This window comes from Mesoplodon mirus, assembly GCF_964341445.2.
Source record: "Mesoplodon mirus genome assembly, chromosome: 11".
Taxonomy (NCBI): Eukaryota; Metazoa; Chordata; class Mammalia; order Artiodactyla; family Ziphiidae; genus Mesoplodon; species Mesoplodon mirus.
The window spans coordinates 49,387,908-49,402,105 of record NC_138987.1 but is presented as its reverse complement, the minus strand read 5'-3'; the positions used below and the strand labels follow the sequence as shown (position 1 = coordinate 49,402,105).

The 14,198-nt window shown below is 36.4% G+C and overlaps 1 protein-coding gene across 7 annotated transcripts in view; it reads right to left on the bottom strand.

The window, feature by feature from the left end:
* The window catches only part of PPHLN1 (periphilin 1), a 144,555-nt gene that overhangs the window by 102,521 nt on the left and 27,836 nt on the right, over positions 1-14,198 (bottom strand). For all 7 annotated transcript variants that reach the window (XM_082636901.1, XM_082636905.1, XM_082636902.1 and 4 more), the window contains one exon: positions 12,069-12,130. In XM_082636901.1, the coding sequence (XP_082493027.1) occupies positions 12,069-12,130 (62 nt within the window). The remainder of the gene's footprint in view (positions 1-12,068; positions 12,131-14,198) is intronic.

The window sequence follows — 14,198 nt, the reverse complement described above, 5'->3', positions numbered from 1 at the left end:
ATTCATGGTTTCTTATTCTATCTCTAGTGTCATCTTTATTTTTTATTTATTTATTTATTTTTGGCTGCGTTGGGTCTTTGTTGCTGTGTGTGGGCTTTCTCTAGTTGCTGTGAGCAGGGGCTACTCTTCGCTGTGGTGTGTGGGCTACTCATTGCGTGGCTTCTCTTGTTGCAGAGCATGGGCTCTAGGCGCCTGGGCTTCAGGAGTTGTGGCTCACGGGCTCTGGAACACAGGCTCAGTAGTTGTGGCGCACGAGCTTAGTTGCTCCATGGCATGTGGGATCTTCCTGGACCAGGGCTCGAACCTGTGTCCCCTGCATTGGCAGGCAGATTCTTAACCACTGCGCCACCAGGAAAGCCCTAGTGCCATCTTTAAAAGTCATCCCCTACACTGAAGACAAGCTACAACCTGACTGCGTTACTGTAGCCCCCCTCTTTCTACCAAGCTAAAATTTTTCAGTTCCCCGCAGTTAATAGAATAAAACCCAGACAGACTTCTTAGTTATAGTTTAATCCACAGTTCCCCAGCTCTTACATAATCACCTATTAATAGCTCTACACATCATGCTTTACACAGCTTTGCTCATGCTCTTCCCTTTGTAGGAATATGGTCCCTGTTACTCTTTTTCTGATTAACTCTTACTTTTCCTTCAGGTTCTGTTCAAATTATCCACCCCTACCAGAAACTTTTAATAAAACCTCAATACAGGATAAGTGCTTATTTGTCTTCAGCACTTGATGAAACTTCAGCACGTATTATATTATGCTATGTACTTGTGCATCTATTTCACTACCTAGACTGTAAGTCAGTGATACAAACACGGTGGCCTACACATAGTAAACACTCAATAAATATTTGTACACCTGAACTAAATAGAAAAGGATGGGGCTTCCCTGGTGGCGCAGTGGTTGGGAGTCTGCCTGCCAATGCGGGGGACATGGGTTCGAGCTCTGGTCTGGGGGGATTCCACATGCCGCAGAGCGGCTAGGCCCGTGAGCCACAACTACTGAGCCTGCGCGTCTGGAGCCTGTGCTCCACAATGGGAGAGGTCGCAAAAGTGAAAGGCCCGCACACCACGATTAAGAGTGGCCCCCGCTTGCCGCAACTGGAGAATAAACAAAAAAACAAACAAATAAATAAATAAAAAGAAAAAAGATGTTATACGGTATTTTTCTCCATCAGATTATCACCTAAGAAGATAAAATAGCTATAATAAAATTAAAAATTAAATATACTCTTTTTAAAAAATCAATAAGTATGAAATACTTAACAACTAAATCAAAATTTTCCATATGTTAATGCAGGGGGAAAAAAGCAGTATTTAAAAATAAAGTATACTGACCACTTGGTGACACTCTTGTTCCATATTTTTATATATTATTTAGTAGTTTAAATAAATTCCATCCTAAGGCTTATTATAAGACCTCATAAGTACAGGGGGAAAAGTGACTGTTAAAAATAACCTCATTCTATCTAAATCAATAAAGTATGACATGTTCCTTGAATACAAAACGAAAAAAATCCTAACATATTCTGAATTTCATCTACAAGTGTGTTTTGAACAAATAGATAATATAATCACTGAGTAAATACAGAACCAAGATTAGTAGGTGATGATATACTTGAAATGTAGACAAATTACCAGGTATGTGGCTCTATTAAATAAGAAAGTGAGGGAGGGGATATGGGGACATATGTATACATATAGCTGATTCACTTTGTTGTATAGAAGAAACTAACACAACATTGTAAAGCAATTATACTCCAATAAAGATATTAAAAAAAATAAGAAAGTGACAAGCGGGGGGCGGGGGTTGTTGCATGAGGATGATAGAAAACTTGATACGTTCTCTTTTCCTCTGTTAGCTGTTATTTCATCCAGTTGCTTGCAGTGATTCCACAGTCCCATTAATAAAACATATTTGAATATAAACCACTAATACACACACACACACACGCTAGATTTATAAAGTACGTAATGTGCTACAGTATGAAACACATAAAGCAGAACGTTCCACTGCCAGTAACAGACCTGTGGAAGATGGTGTGAAAGCAAGGCACCCCAGTAGCAGCCAGTGATGGCAATCTGCAAAAGGAAGGTGCTGGGGAGTCCAGGAGTGTAAGCAAATATATTGAGGGTGCTGGTTTCAGGTCAGAGATCAGATTTTACTCTATTTACAAGCTAATGAGTTAGACTGTTACTGTTTCATGGATGCCTGCAGAAGACACAAGACTCTTGGGTCAGAGACAAAGTACTTAATACATCAGCAGAGCAAACAACATAAGTGCTGGCATGTTTGTGTCAGTTTCCCCAGGTCCCAAGTCCCACAGGGATGATGTGAAATGAGCCCAGGTGGATGCACATGTCGTGGGTTTGGTTCATAACTGAGGAACACTGAACTTGGGGAACCCAAGTAAAAAACCACTATTTTTACCTCAAGCAATAAGCAAGCCTATTCTTTGACACAGAGGGTGATATTACCTTATCCTTCTAGAGTGCTCACTACAAACTCAGCTGTGAGAAATAATATGGATAAAAAGTGATCAGGGGGCTTCCCTTGTGACGCAGTGGTTGAGAGTCCGCCTGCCGATGCAGGGGACACGGGTTCGTGCCCCGGTCCGGGAAGATCCCACATGCCGCGGAGCGGCTAGGCCCGTGAGCCATGGCAGCTGAACCTGTGCGTCTGGAGTCTGTGCTCCGCAACGGGAGAGGCCACAACAGTGAGAGGCCCGCGTACCGCAAAAAAAAAAAAAAAAAGTTTTGGAAATAGTGCAGATGGTTGTACAACACTGTAAATGTAATTAATGCCAGTGAACTGTATAACTGAAAGTTATACAAAGTAACAAAGAAGTTACTTTGAAGGGATTCACACTGGCCAAATTTGGGCATCAAAATAATAGTAGCAACAGATTATACCACACTGAACAAAGTTTTGTTTGTTTTTTAAAGGGGTTGGTGGAGAGAAGAGAAAGCTAAAGCTCTTCTCACAACAGAATGCCTGCATAATAAGTATAGAAAGAAGCACCTAATTACAGAATCACCCATTTAAAAGCATCTCATTAATAATTAATTCAGGCAAGAAACATCAATGGATGCTACAACTAGGGGGTGAAAGTGGGATGAAGAATGCCATAATCACATACTTTCAAAGTATCTCCCCACAAACACTAAGTACTTGAAGGGAGGAGGCTAACTTCACAGTGAAGAAATTTCACAGACCCCATCTTAATCAAGTGATAAAAGACAACAATACTAATAAGGGGACAAATCAACAGCATGTGCAACCTAACAGGATGCAATACAAAGAACACAGCATCACTTCAGAAACTGCATCAGAAAAAAATGCATAACCTGGATCTCATCATGAAGAAACATTAGACAAACCCAAATTGAGAAACATTCTATAAAATGTCTGTCCTGTATTCATTTTGCCAAAAACAGCCATAAAAATCAAGGAAAGACTGAGAAACTGTTCCAGATTAAGGAAGTCTACAAAAACATGACCTATGAGATCAGATAGATCTTTTTGCTATAAAGTGCATTACTGGGGCAGTGTTGGAGACATTAATGGGGTCTCTGGTGAAGGATTACAGGAATTCTTTGAATTATTCTTGCAACTTTTTTAAATTTTAAAAACTGTTTCAAATCAAATATTTTAAATGTTCTAATATTTCCTTCCCACAATAAGGAATTATTATGTATACCCGACTGACAAAAACAAAAACACTGACTAGCATGGTTCTCCTAACTGCTCAGAACATTATTCTCTTACAAAAATACATGACTCTCTTTGTCTGGTTTACAGTGCAGTAATTTTTTCCCCCTAGAACAACAGCTATTTTCCACTCACAAAGTCTTTTAGGTAGAAGCTCCAGAAAGATGCCAGCCAGTAAAAGCTATAGCTTTTGTGATAGTGTAAAATGTGAAATGTTACTGAAGACATCCAGACATCAAGTGAAGGTACAGGAAGGTGCTGAAGTAGAAGCACTTTCTACTCCACTACCCTGTTTTATTTTTCTTCATAAAAATGTTTTGTTTTTTATCTGTTTACTATCTATACTAAAATGTAGGCTTTGTGAAAGTAGGAGCTTATTGTCTCCAGAGGCTAGAAGAGTACCTGACATAGTAAACACTTACCAAATGAATGAATATACCATATAGAATTAACTCCATACCCTGAAAAGAGAATATACCTTGCTTTTTTTCCACAGTTAACATTTATTAAATTACTATGTGACAGGCATGGTAAAATATGCATTGTATGTGTGAAATCACTTAATCCTTTTAAAGTTGAAGTATAGTTGATTTACAATATTGTGTTAGTTTCAGGTGTGCAGCATAGTGATTCAGTATTTTTGCAGTTTATACTCCATTACAGGTTATTTCAAGATAATAGGTATAATTCCCTATGCTATATAGTATTGGGCTGGCCAAAAAGTGCCTTCGGTTTTTAAGTAAAAATAAAAGACACATTTTTCATTTTCACCAAGAACTTTATTGAACAACGTATTCACCTTTTTGTTTCACTACCTTCTGCCATTTTTCAGGCAACTTCATAATTCCATCTTCCCAAAACTTTTTATCTTTTTTGAGCAAAGAACTGTTCCAGGTGCCTTTTACAGTCTTCCAGGGAACTGAAATTTTGTCCATTAAGAGAATTTTGTAAAGACCGAAATAAATGGAAATCTGAAGGTGCAATGTCTGGTGAATATGACGGATGAATCAGAACTTCCCAGCCAAACTGTAAGTTTTTGCCTGGTCATCAAAGAAACATGCGTTCTTGTGTTATCCTGATGGAAGATTATGCATTTTCTGTTGACTAATTCCAGATGCTTTTTGTCAAGTGCTGCTTTCAGTTGGTCTAATTGGAAGTAGTACTTGTTGGAATTAATCGTTTGGTTTTCCAGAAGGAGCTCATAATCCCACCATATACACAACATCACCTTCTTTGATGAAGACCGGCCTTTGGTGTGGTTGGTGGTGGTTCATTTCACTTGCCCCACGATCTCTTGTTCCACATTGTTGTACAGTATCCACTTTTCATTGCCCAACACAATTTGTTTTAAAAACGGAACGTTTTCATTACGTTTAAGTAGAGAATCGCATGTGGAAATATGATCAAGGAGTTTTTTTTCATTTTGCGTATGTGGAACCCAAATATCAAAGTGATTAACATAGCCAAGCTGGTGCAATTGATTTTCTTTCTTTTTTTTTTCAGCTTACCCTTCCCCCTCCCCATATCCTCAAGTCCATTCTCTAGTAGATCTGTGTCTTTATTCCTGTCTTATCCTATGCTCTTCATGACATTTTTTTTTTCTTAAATTCCATATATATGTGTCAGCATACAGTATTTGTCTTTCTCTTTCTTACTTCACTCTGTATGACAGACTCTAGGTCCATCTACCTCATTACAAATAGCTCAATTTCATTTCTTTTCATGGCTGAGTAATATTCCATTGTATATATGTGCCACATCTTCTTTATCCATTCATCCGATGATGGACACTTAGGTTGTTTCCATCTCCGGGCTATTGTAAATAGGGCTGCTATGAACATTTTGGTACATGACTCTTTTTGAATTATGGTTTTCTCAGGGTATATGCCCAGTAGTGGGATTGCTGGGTCATATGGTAGTTCTATTTGTAGTTTTTTAAGGAACCTCCATACCGTTCTCCATAGTGGCTGTACCAATTCACATTCCCACCAGCAGTGCAAGAGTGTTCCCTTTTTTCCACACCCTCTCCAGCATTTATTGTTTCTAGATTTTTTGATGATGGCCATTCTGACTGGTGTGAGATGATATCTCATTGTAGTTTTGATTTGCATTTCTCTAATGAGTAAAGATGTTGAGCATCCTTTCACGTGTTTGTTGGCAGTCTGTATATCTTCTTTGGAGAAATGTCTATTTAGGTCTTCTGCCCATTTTTGGATTGGGTTGTTTGTTTTTTTGTTATTGAGCTGCATGAGCTGCTTATAAATTTTGCAGATTAATCCTTTGTCAGTTGCTTCATTTGTAAATATTTTCTCCCATTCTGAGGGTTGTCTTTTGGTCTTGTTTATGGTTTCCTTTGCTGTGCAAAAGCTTTGAAGTTTCTTTAGGTCCCATGTGTTTATTTTTGTTTTTATTTCCATTACTCTAGGAGGTGGGTCATAAAGGATCTTGCTGTGATTTATGTCATAGAGTGTTCTGCCTATGTTTTCCTCTAAGAGTTTGATAGTGTCTGGCCTTACATTTAGGTCTTTAATCCATTTTGAGCTTATTTTTGTGTATGGTGTTAGGGAGTGATCTAATCTCATACTTTTACATGTCCCTGTCCAGTTTGCCCAGCACCACTTATTGAAGAGACTGTCCTTTCTCCACTGTACATTCCTGCCTCCTTTATCAAAGATAAGGTGACCATATGTGCATGGGTTTATCTCTGGGCTTTCTATCCTGTTCCATTGATCTATCTTTCTGTTTTTGTGCCAGTACCACACTGTCTTGATTACTGTAGCTTTGTAGTATAGTCTGAAGTCAGGGAGCCTGATTCCTCCAGCTCCATTTTTCGTTCTCAAGATTGCTTTGGCTATTCGGGGTCTTTTGTGTTTCCATACAAATTGTGAAATTTTTTGTTCTAGTTCTGTGAAAAATGGTGCAATTGATTTTCAATGCTTGATTTGGATATTCTGAGTATGTCAGCTATCTCCCATGTGGTATAATGTTGATTGTTCTCAATTAATGTCTCAATTTGATCGCTATCAACTTCAAATGGTCTACCCGCGAGTGGAGCATCGTCCAACGAGAAATCTCAAACACGAAACTTCACAAACCACTTTTGACACGTTCAGTCAGTCACAGCACCTTCTCCATATAGTGCATAAATCTTTTTTGCGTTTCAGTTGCTTTTTCACCTTTCTTGAAATAATAAAGCATAATATGCCGAAAATGTTGCTTTTTTTCTTCCATCTTCAGTATTAAAATGGCTACATAAAAATTCACCAATTTTGATGTCTTTTGTTTTAATGCACGCTGATATGACAGCGGTCACATACAATCTAACAAAATTGTCTCGAATGAAGTTAAAGACAACTAAGTTCTACTAGAGCCATCTTACGGAAAAAAAAATGAATGAACCTTTTGGCCAACCTAGTATATAGTTATTTTTTTATCTGTTTTATACTGATACACAGTAGTTTGTATCTGTTAATCCCATACCTCTAATTTGTCCCTTCCACCTTTCCTCTCCCCTTTGGTAACCAGTTTGTTTTCTATAACAGTGAATCGTTTCTGTCTTGTATATACATTCCTTTGTATTATTTGTTAGTTTCCACATTTAAGTGATATAGCACTTGTCTTTCTCTGACTTACTTCACCTAGCATAATATTCTCTAGGTCCATCCACATTGCTGCAAATGGCAGTATTTCATTCTTTTTTTATAATTCAGTAATATTCTATTGTATATATATATACCATGTCTTCTTAATTCATTCGTCTTTTGATGGGCACTTGGGTTGCTTCCATATCTTAGCTATTATAAATAGTGCTTCTATGAACACTGAGGTGCATGTATATATCCAGAAAATATTCAAAAAGAAAATATCTTATTTTAATGCTCATGGTACAGATAAGAAAACTGATCAACTAATGATCAATGCATTTCAAACAGTAGAGTAAGAATACAGGCAACATTCTCTGATCACAGAATAACTAGAATATACTATGTCAGAATCAGTATAAAATTGCTACATATCTGAATCAGTGGGATACAGTTACAACAATGCTTAAAGGAAATTTCAAAACTTTACTTATGTTAATAAATAAGAAAAACACTTCACATCGGTAAGAATGGCTATCAACAAAAACATCTACAAACAATAAATGCGGAGAGGGTGTGGAGAAAAGGGAATCCTCCTACACTGCTGGCAGGAATGTAAATTGGTATAGCCACTATGGAGAACAGTATGGAGGTTCCTTAAAAAACTAAAAATAGAACTACCATATGACTCAGCAATCCCACTCCTGGGCATATACCCAGAGAAAACCATAACTCGAAAAGATACATTCACTCCAATGTTCATTGCAGAGCTATTTACAATAGCCAGGACATGGAAGCAACCTAAATGTCCATCAACAGAGGAATGGGTAAAGAAGATATAGTACATATACATACAATGGAATATTACTCAGCCATAAAAAAGAACAAAATAATGCCATCTGCAGCAACATGGATGAACCTAGAGACTGTCATACTGAGTGAAGTAAGTCAGACACAGAAAGACAAATATCATGATATTTGTGGAATCTAAATCTTATATGTGGAGTCTAAAAAAAAGAGTACAAATGAAATTATTTACAAAACAGAAGTAAAGTCACGGATGTAGAAAGCAAACTTATGGTTACCAGTGGACTGGGGGGGGGGTTAAATTGGGAGGTTGGGATTGACATTTACAATACTATATATAAAATAGATAACTAATAACAACCTGCTGTATAGCACAGGGGACTCTATTCAATACTCTGTAATGGCCTATATGGGGAAAGAATCTGAAAAAAAAAAAGTGGATATATGTATAACTGATTCACTTTGCTGTACACCTGAAACTAACACAACATTGTAAATCAACTATACTCCAATAAAAATTTAAAAAATAAAAAATTAAAACTGCTTCACCAATGAGAAATAAAAAAGAAAAACAAATTAAACTTGAATTAATATATTAGATTTTTTAAATGAAAGCATAAGGGTTTTAGGCCTTTAGAAGGCAAACTGGAAACATCTATTAAAATTTTAAATATATATGCCCTTTGACCCAGAAACTCCACTTTTGGCAATCTATCCCATAGAAACCAAAGTACTGTTTCTTAAAGATATTATGTACTCAGATTTACTGCAGCACTGTTTTGTACTGGAAACAGCATGAATATTCATCAATAGGTGAACAACTAAATTATTTGGTATAGCCACAAAATGGAACATTACTTGGCCACTAAAATGATTCAAATTAAAGTTAAACCAAATAACTTGGAGGGATTTTCACAAGCCTCTGACGGAGAAAAGCAACTTAGAGAAAAGTGTGTATAACATGATCTCATAAACAAAAATCAAATACCCCAAATGTCTATGAATATGGAGAAAAGTAGAATATACACCAAGCTGTTAACATAGCTGTTAAGATTGAGGAGTCACATATACGTTTTTATTTCATTTATGTAAAATTATACACAGGCACAGGGAAAAAATGCTAAAAAAGACAAAAAGAAGAAAGATAAAAACAAACTCTTATTTTAAACACTGAAAAACAACAGAATTAAAATAATCCAAGAGCTGTTTCAAAAAACAAAAAAGCTGTTTATTTAGGAAGAAATATAAACCATTAACTAACCTAACCAAAAGCTGTGCTTTTTTTTTTTTAATTTTGATTTTCATATTCAGGTCTCTATTATATCAGATTATTTATGTTGACATGCCAGGCTTCCAAATTCACATTTTTCCCCCAAATGTATAGCAGTTTGTCCTAGTACTATTTATTAAAAAGTTCATTCTTTCCCCATTTGATTTTTAATACTACTAATATCCTAAATTCCTAGATATATCTAGGTTTGCTTCCAGATTCCCTATTCTGTTTCACTGTTTACATTATTACATCTTTAATAAGTTTTGATATATGGCATATTCAGTCTTCACATGTTTTTCAATATCTAGGTTTGCTTCCAGATTCCCTATTCTGTTTCACTGTTTACATTACTACAGCTTTAATAAGTTTTGATATATGGCATATTCAGTCTTCACATGCTTTTCAATATCTAGGTTTGCTTCCAGATTCTCTATTCTGTTTCACTGTTTACATTACTACAGCTTTAATAAGTTTTGATATATGGCATATTCAGTCTTCACACATTTTTCAATACTATTTTTGCTATTTGGCCCTTCACTCTTCATATTAACTTTAGAATCAGTTTGCCAACTTCTATGCAAAAAACAAAAAAAAATCCTGGAATTTAGACTGGAACCACATTGAATTCACACCTGAATTTGAAGAGAAATGACATATTTGTAATATTGTCTCTTCATAGCCAAGGATGCTGTGTTGCTCCTTTTACTCAGGACTTTAAAATGTTCTTTAGAAATGACTTGTAATTTCATCTAAATAGGTCTCACACACTTCAGTTAAATTTATTCTTATTACTCCTTATAGTTTTCATGCTATAGTATTTTTGTAATTAATTTATATTTATATATATATATATATATATATAGAGGCTGTGTTGGGTCTTTGTTGCTGCGCATGAGCTTTCTGTAGTTGCAGCGAGCCGGGGTTACTCTTTGTTGAGGTGCGTGGGCTTCTCATTGAGGTGGCTTTTCTTGTTGCAGAGCACAGGCTCTAGGCGTGCGGGCTTCAGTAGTTGTGGCATGCAGGCTCAGTAGTTGTGGCTTGAGGGCTCTAGAGCGCAGGCTCAGTAGTTGTGGCACATGGGCTTAGTAACTCCGTGGCGTGTGGGATCTTCCCGGACCAGGGCTTAAACCTGTATCCCCTGCATTGGCAGGCAGAGTCTAAACCACTGCGCCACCAGGGAAGTCCCTGCTATAGTGTTTTTAAATTACGCTATCTAATTATGCTGCTGATAGTTGATTTTATTATACTGAACTTTGCTAATATTCTAGTAGTTCTATAGTTTATAGACTGCTTTGGGTTTCCTGCATAGATAATTATACAATCTGTAAATAGTTTTGTTTCTTTCCTTCTAACCCTTAACCTTCACTTTTCTTGTCTTACTGAAGGTGTTGAGACCACCATTACCACAACGAATAGAAGCAGTGAAAACAGGCATTGTTGCTTTGTTCTGGTTTTAAGGCGAATGCTTCTAACTTTACCATTCAGTATAGCAAATGCCTATCAAATAAAGGAAATTCTCTTCTATTCCTAGCTGGCTGACAGTTTTTATAATTACTGAGTGTTAAGTTTTATCAAAGTATTTTTCAGCATCTATTATCTCTGCTGCTTCTTTTGAGAGGCAGTCTGCCATGAGTTCTGAACATCCCTGTACATGCCTGCCATACATACCAAACTGAAAGACCTAACCATCCAGTGATACTGAAGAGTTTTTGTAACTGGTCATAGAGACAGTTCAACAGGTCAAGGTGACCACAGCATAATTACCATGTGACTGCTTACTCCCTGGGAAAGGACTGGTTTGCTTCCTGATTGCAACAAAAGGTACCTAGCACTTAACTCTGGGTTCCTTAGCTGCAATGCATAGCCACCATCTCTGCCAATCACATCACCCTGTGGGACCTGGGGGCAGGAAACCAATACTGCTACGCTGATGCCCCTTCTGACTGCTGTGCTATGAGTAATTAACTGCCCTGCTCTTATCCACTGAATCCAGCTGTCTACTTCTGGCACCTATGGAGCTGTGGCAGTTACTCCTTGCCATTCTCCATGAGTTTGGGGTTCTTGTCTGACAGTCTATAAGAGATCTTTAAAAGGCTCCTTTTACAACTTCCAACACTACCAGAGTGAAATCATTTTAAAAAAACAACTATCAACCTGGTTAAATATGTCCATCTTTTTTTTCTAACTATTCTATCAAATGCCTCTATTAAGTAACCAAAGCTAACAATGATCGAGGTCCTTCCAAAATGCGTTTTCCCAACAGAACTTAATTGATCAAAATAAAGCAACTGAGAGATGCTTTTTAATAGGAGACAATTTGTAATGACTCAAATATTTTCAAGAAGGATACTTCTGGAAAAAATGCCTTATTTTCTAATTAAGCAAATACATACCTTATAATCCACATGACTCATTAAGAATAATTAAATAATTAGAGAAGAATATAACAAGAGTTTAAATATTTTTAAATATGTATTTTTACTGTCAATTACAAAATGCCAAGAGATACAGAACTCTAGCTATTAGTGCCATTAATATATTACACAGTCACAAAAAGAACATAATGCTAGTTGCTTTCAAATTTTTAAATCCTATTAAATATTTCATTGATGTGCCTTGAGGTTAGATTTCAATAGCAGACATCTCAGTGAGGCAAATATCAAAGTAATTATATTATTTTTATCTTTTTACCTGTATTCAGGCTGTCGGCTTGCAGAATGATCATCTCTAGTCCACCGATAGCCAGATTCATCCTGTAACAGAAAAACGTTACTTAGATATTCATTTACATTATTTTGGTCAGGTAGGGTATATATGTATCTAACAGAACTACTGGAAACTAGTCTCTAAGACCAAAATAATATGAGGGCAAAGACACCTTTCTAAATTTCTCTGAGCTTCAAAGGCATAAAAAAGTAAAAAGGATACTGCAAGTCAACCATTTCAACAACTAATTTGGTAGACTGACAACCTGTGGTACCATTTATCTCTATTAAAATACTTAAAGTATTTCTTTGGTAGGCCCAAACAGCCTTATTACCAAAAGCACATGCCAACATTCACAACATAGAAAGTCTGTTCGAGAACAAAGGTTCAATTTACATTTAGCCAAGCACACATTTCTCGACCTTTCATTTTATTCTTCCTCTGTCAAGTTTGCTCAGCAATTTTCATATTCAAGCCCAATGAAGAACTTGTCACTTTTCTTGTTCAAGTTTCCTTTCCTCAACCTACCTCCCATTAAAAACCACAACTGGAAACAATATAATAAGAAATCAACACTTACTGATAAGCTATATTAGAACAAGATGTGGCACTAAGTTTAAAATTAATCAAAGAAAGCACACTTTGACCTCTAAAACAAATTTGGAAAAGGTACATATAAAAGAACCACATGGTAATCCACACTCAATTACTTTAAAATTATACAAAGAACAATGTACAATCAGCCGTCCATACCCACAGGTTCTGCATCGGCTCAAAAATACTGGGGAAGGGGGAATTCTAGAAAGTTCCAAAAAGCAAAACTTAAATTTGCTGCATGCCAGCAACTATTTACATAGCACTATGTTGTATTAGCTATTATAAATAATCTAGAGATGATTTAAAGTATACGGAAGATATGCATAGGTTATATGCAAATACTATGCCATTTTATATAAGGGACTTGAGCAGCCTCAGGTTTTGGTATCCTGGTGGGTCCTGGAACTAATCCCCTGATATCGAGGGACCACTGTAACATGTGCATTACCTACAATCAGAAACACTGATTCACCTAAAACACCTAAAATAAATACTATCTTCATCCTCCTCTTTAGCATCACGTACTCTATTCTTACATAAGTAAAATGTATTCATCATTTTCCTTCCCAACATTAAACTATTGACAAACAAAAGAAAAAACTCAATAGCTATAATAGAATATTGGATCAAGTAAGCAGTTTGCTTTATACTAACTGAACTCTAGGTAAGAATTAGCGTCATGAGAATCCTAAGGATCTCAAGTGGGCCTGCTTGCTTGTTTGAAGAAAATTTAGAGAGAAAATGTGTCAAGTATGAATAAACACAATTTGTAACAACAATAGTAAAAAATATTATCGAGGCACTATTATGCTGCAAGGTTTTAGAAAATAATCTTGTCCATACGGCTTCAAATACAAACTGGCCCAATGAATCCAAAATTCCCTGTCTACACTAAATGGCCACAGGGTTTTCCTAAGAGGGATAACAACTGTTTATGCAAAGGCCAAACTGTTTCTCCTTGAGACTACCTGGAAGAATGGCTCTGATGGCAAAATCCAGTATTTCTAAAATAGAGATAACACGTAGTATTTACTTTTCAATACCAAACCCTTCTTCCTAAAGGAACAGCATGACATTTAAAATTGAACAAAATAAAAATCAATTCTATTGAGAAGTAAGGAAGCTATAACACCTCAAACCTAAAAACAAACACAAGAAAATATTGAATAGTCTCACTGCCACTTTAGAATTGTCAAGGGTCACAATGATGTGGTAGTAAGAGAACTAAACTCCCATACATACTCATCTTGGGTAAATCACCTTAGCTCCATTTCCTCAGGTGTAAAGTAAGGAAACTAATTGCAATGGCTACTGTGAGGTCAAATTTAGCATAAGCAATGTCTGAATATGTACTGCTAATTACAACATTATAGAGAAGGGAAGGAGAAAAAGGAGAAAATGTAGGAAAATGGTTTAGCAAAGGAATGTTATAAACATGCAAGCTAGGTCAAAGGAAGTGCATCAAGGAATAGTTTAATCAAGTTCAATAACAGATTATTGCAACATTAAATATATACT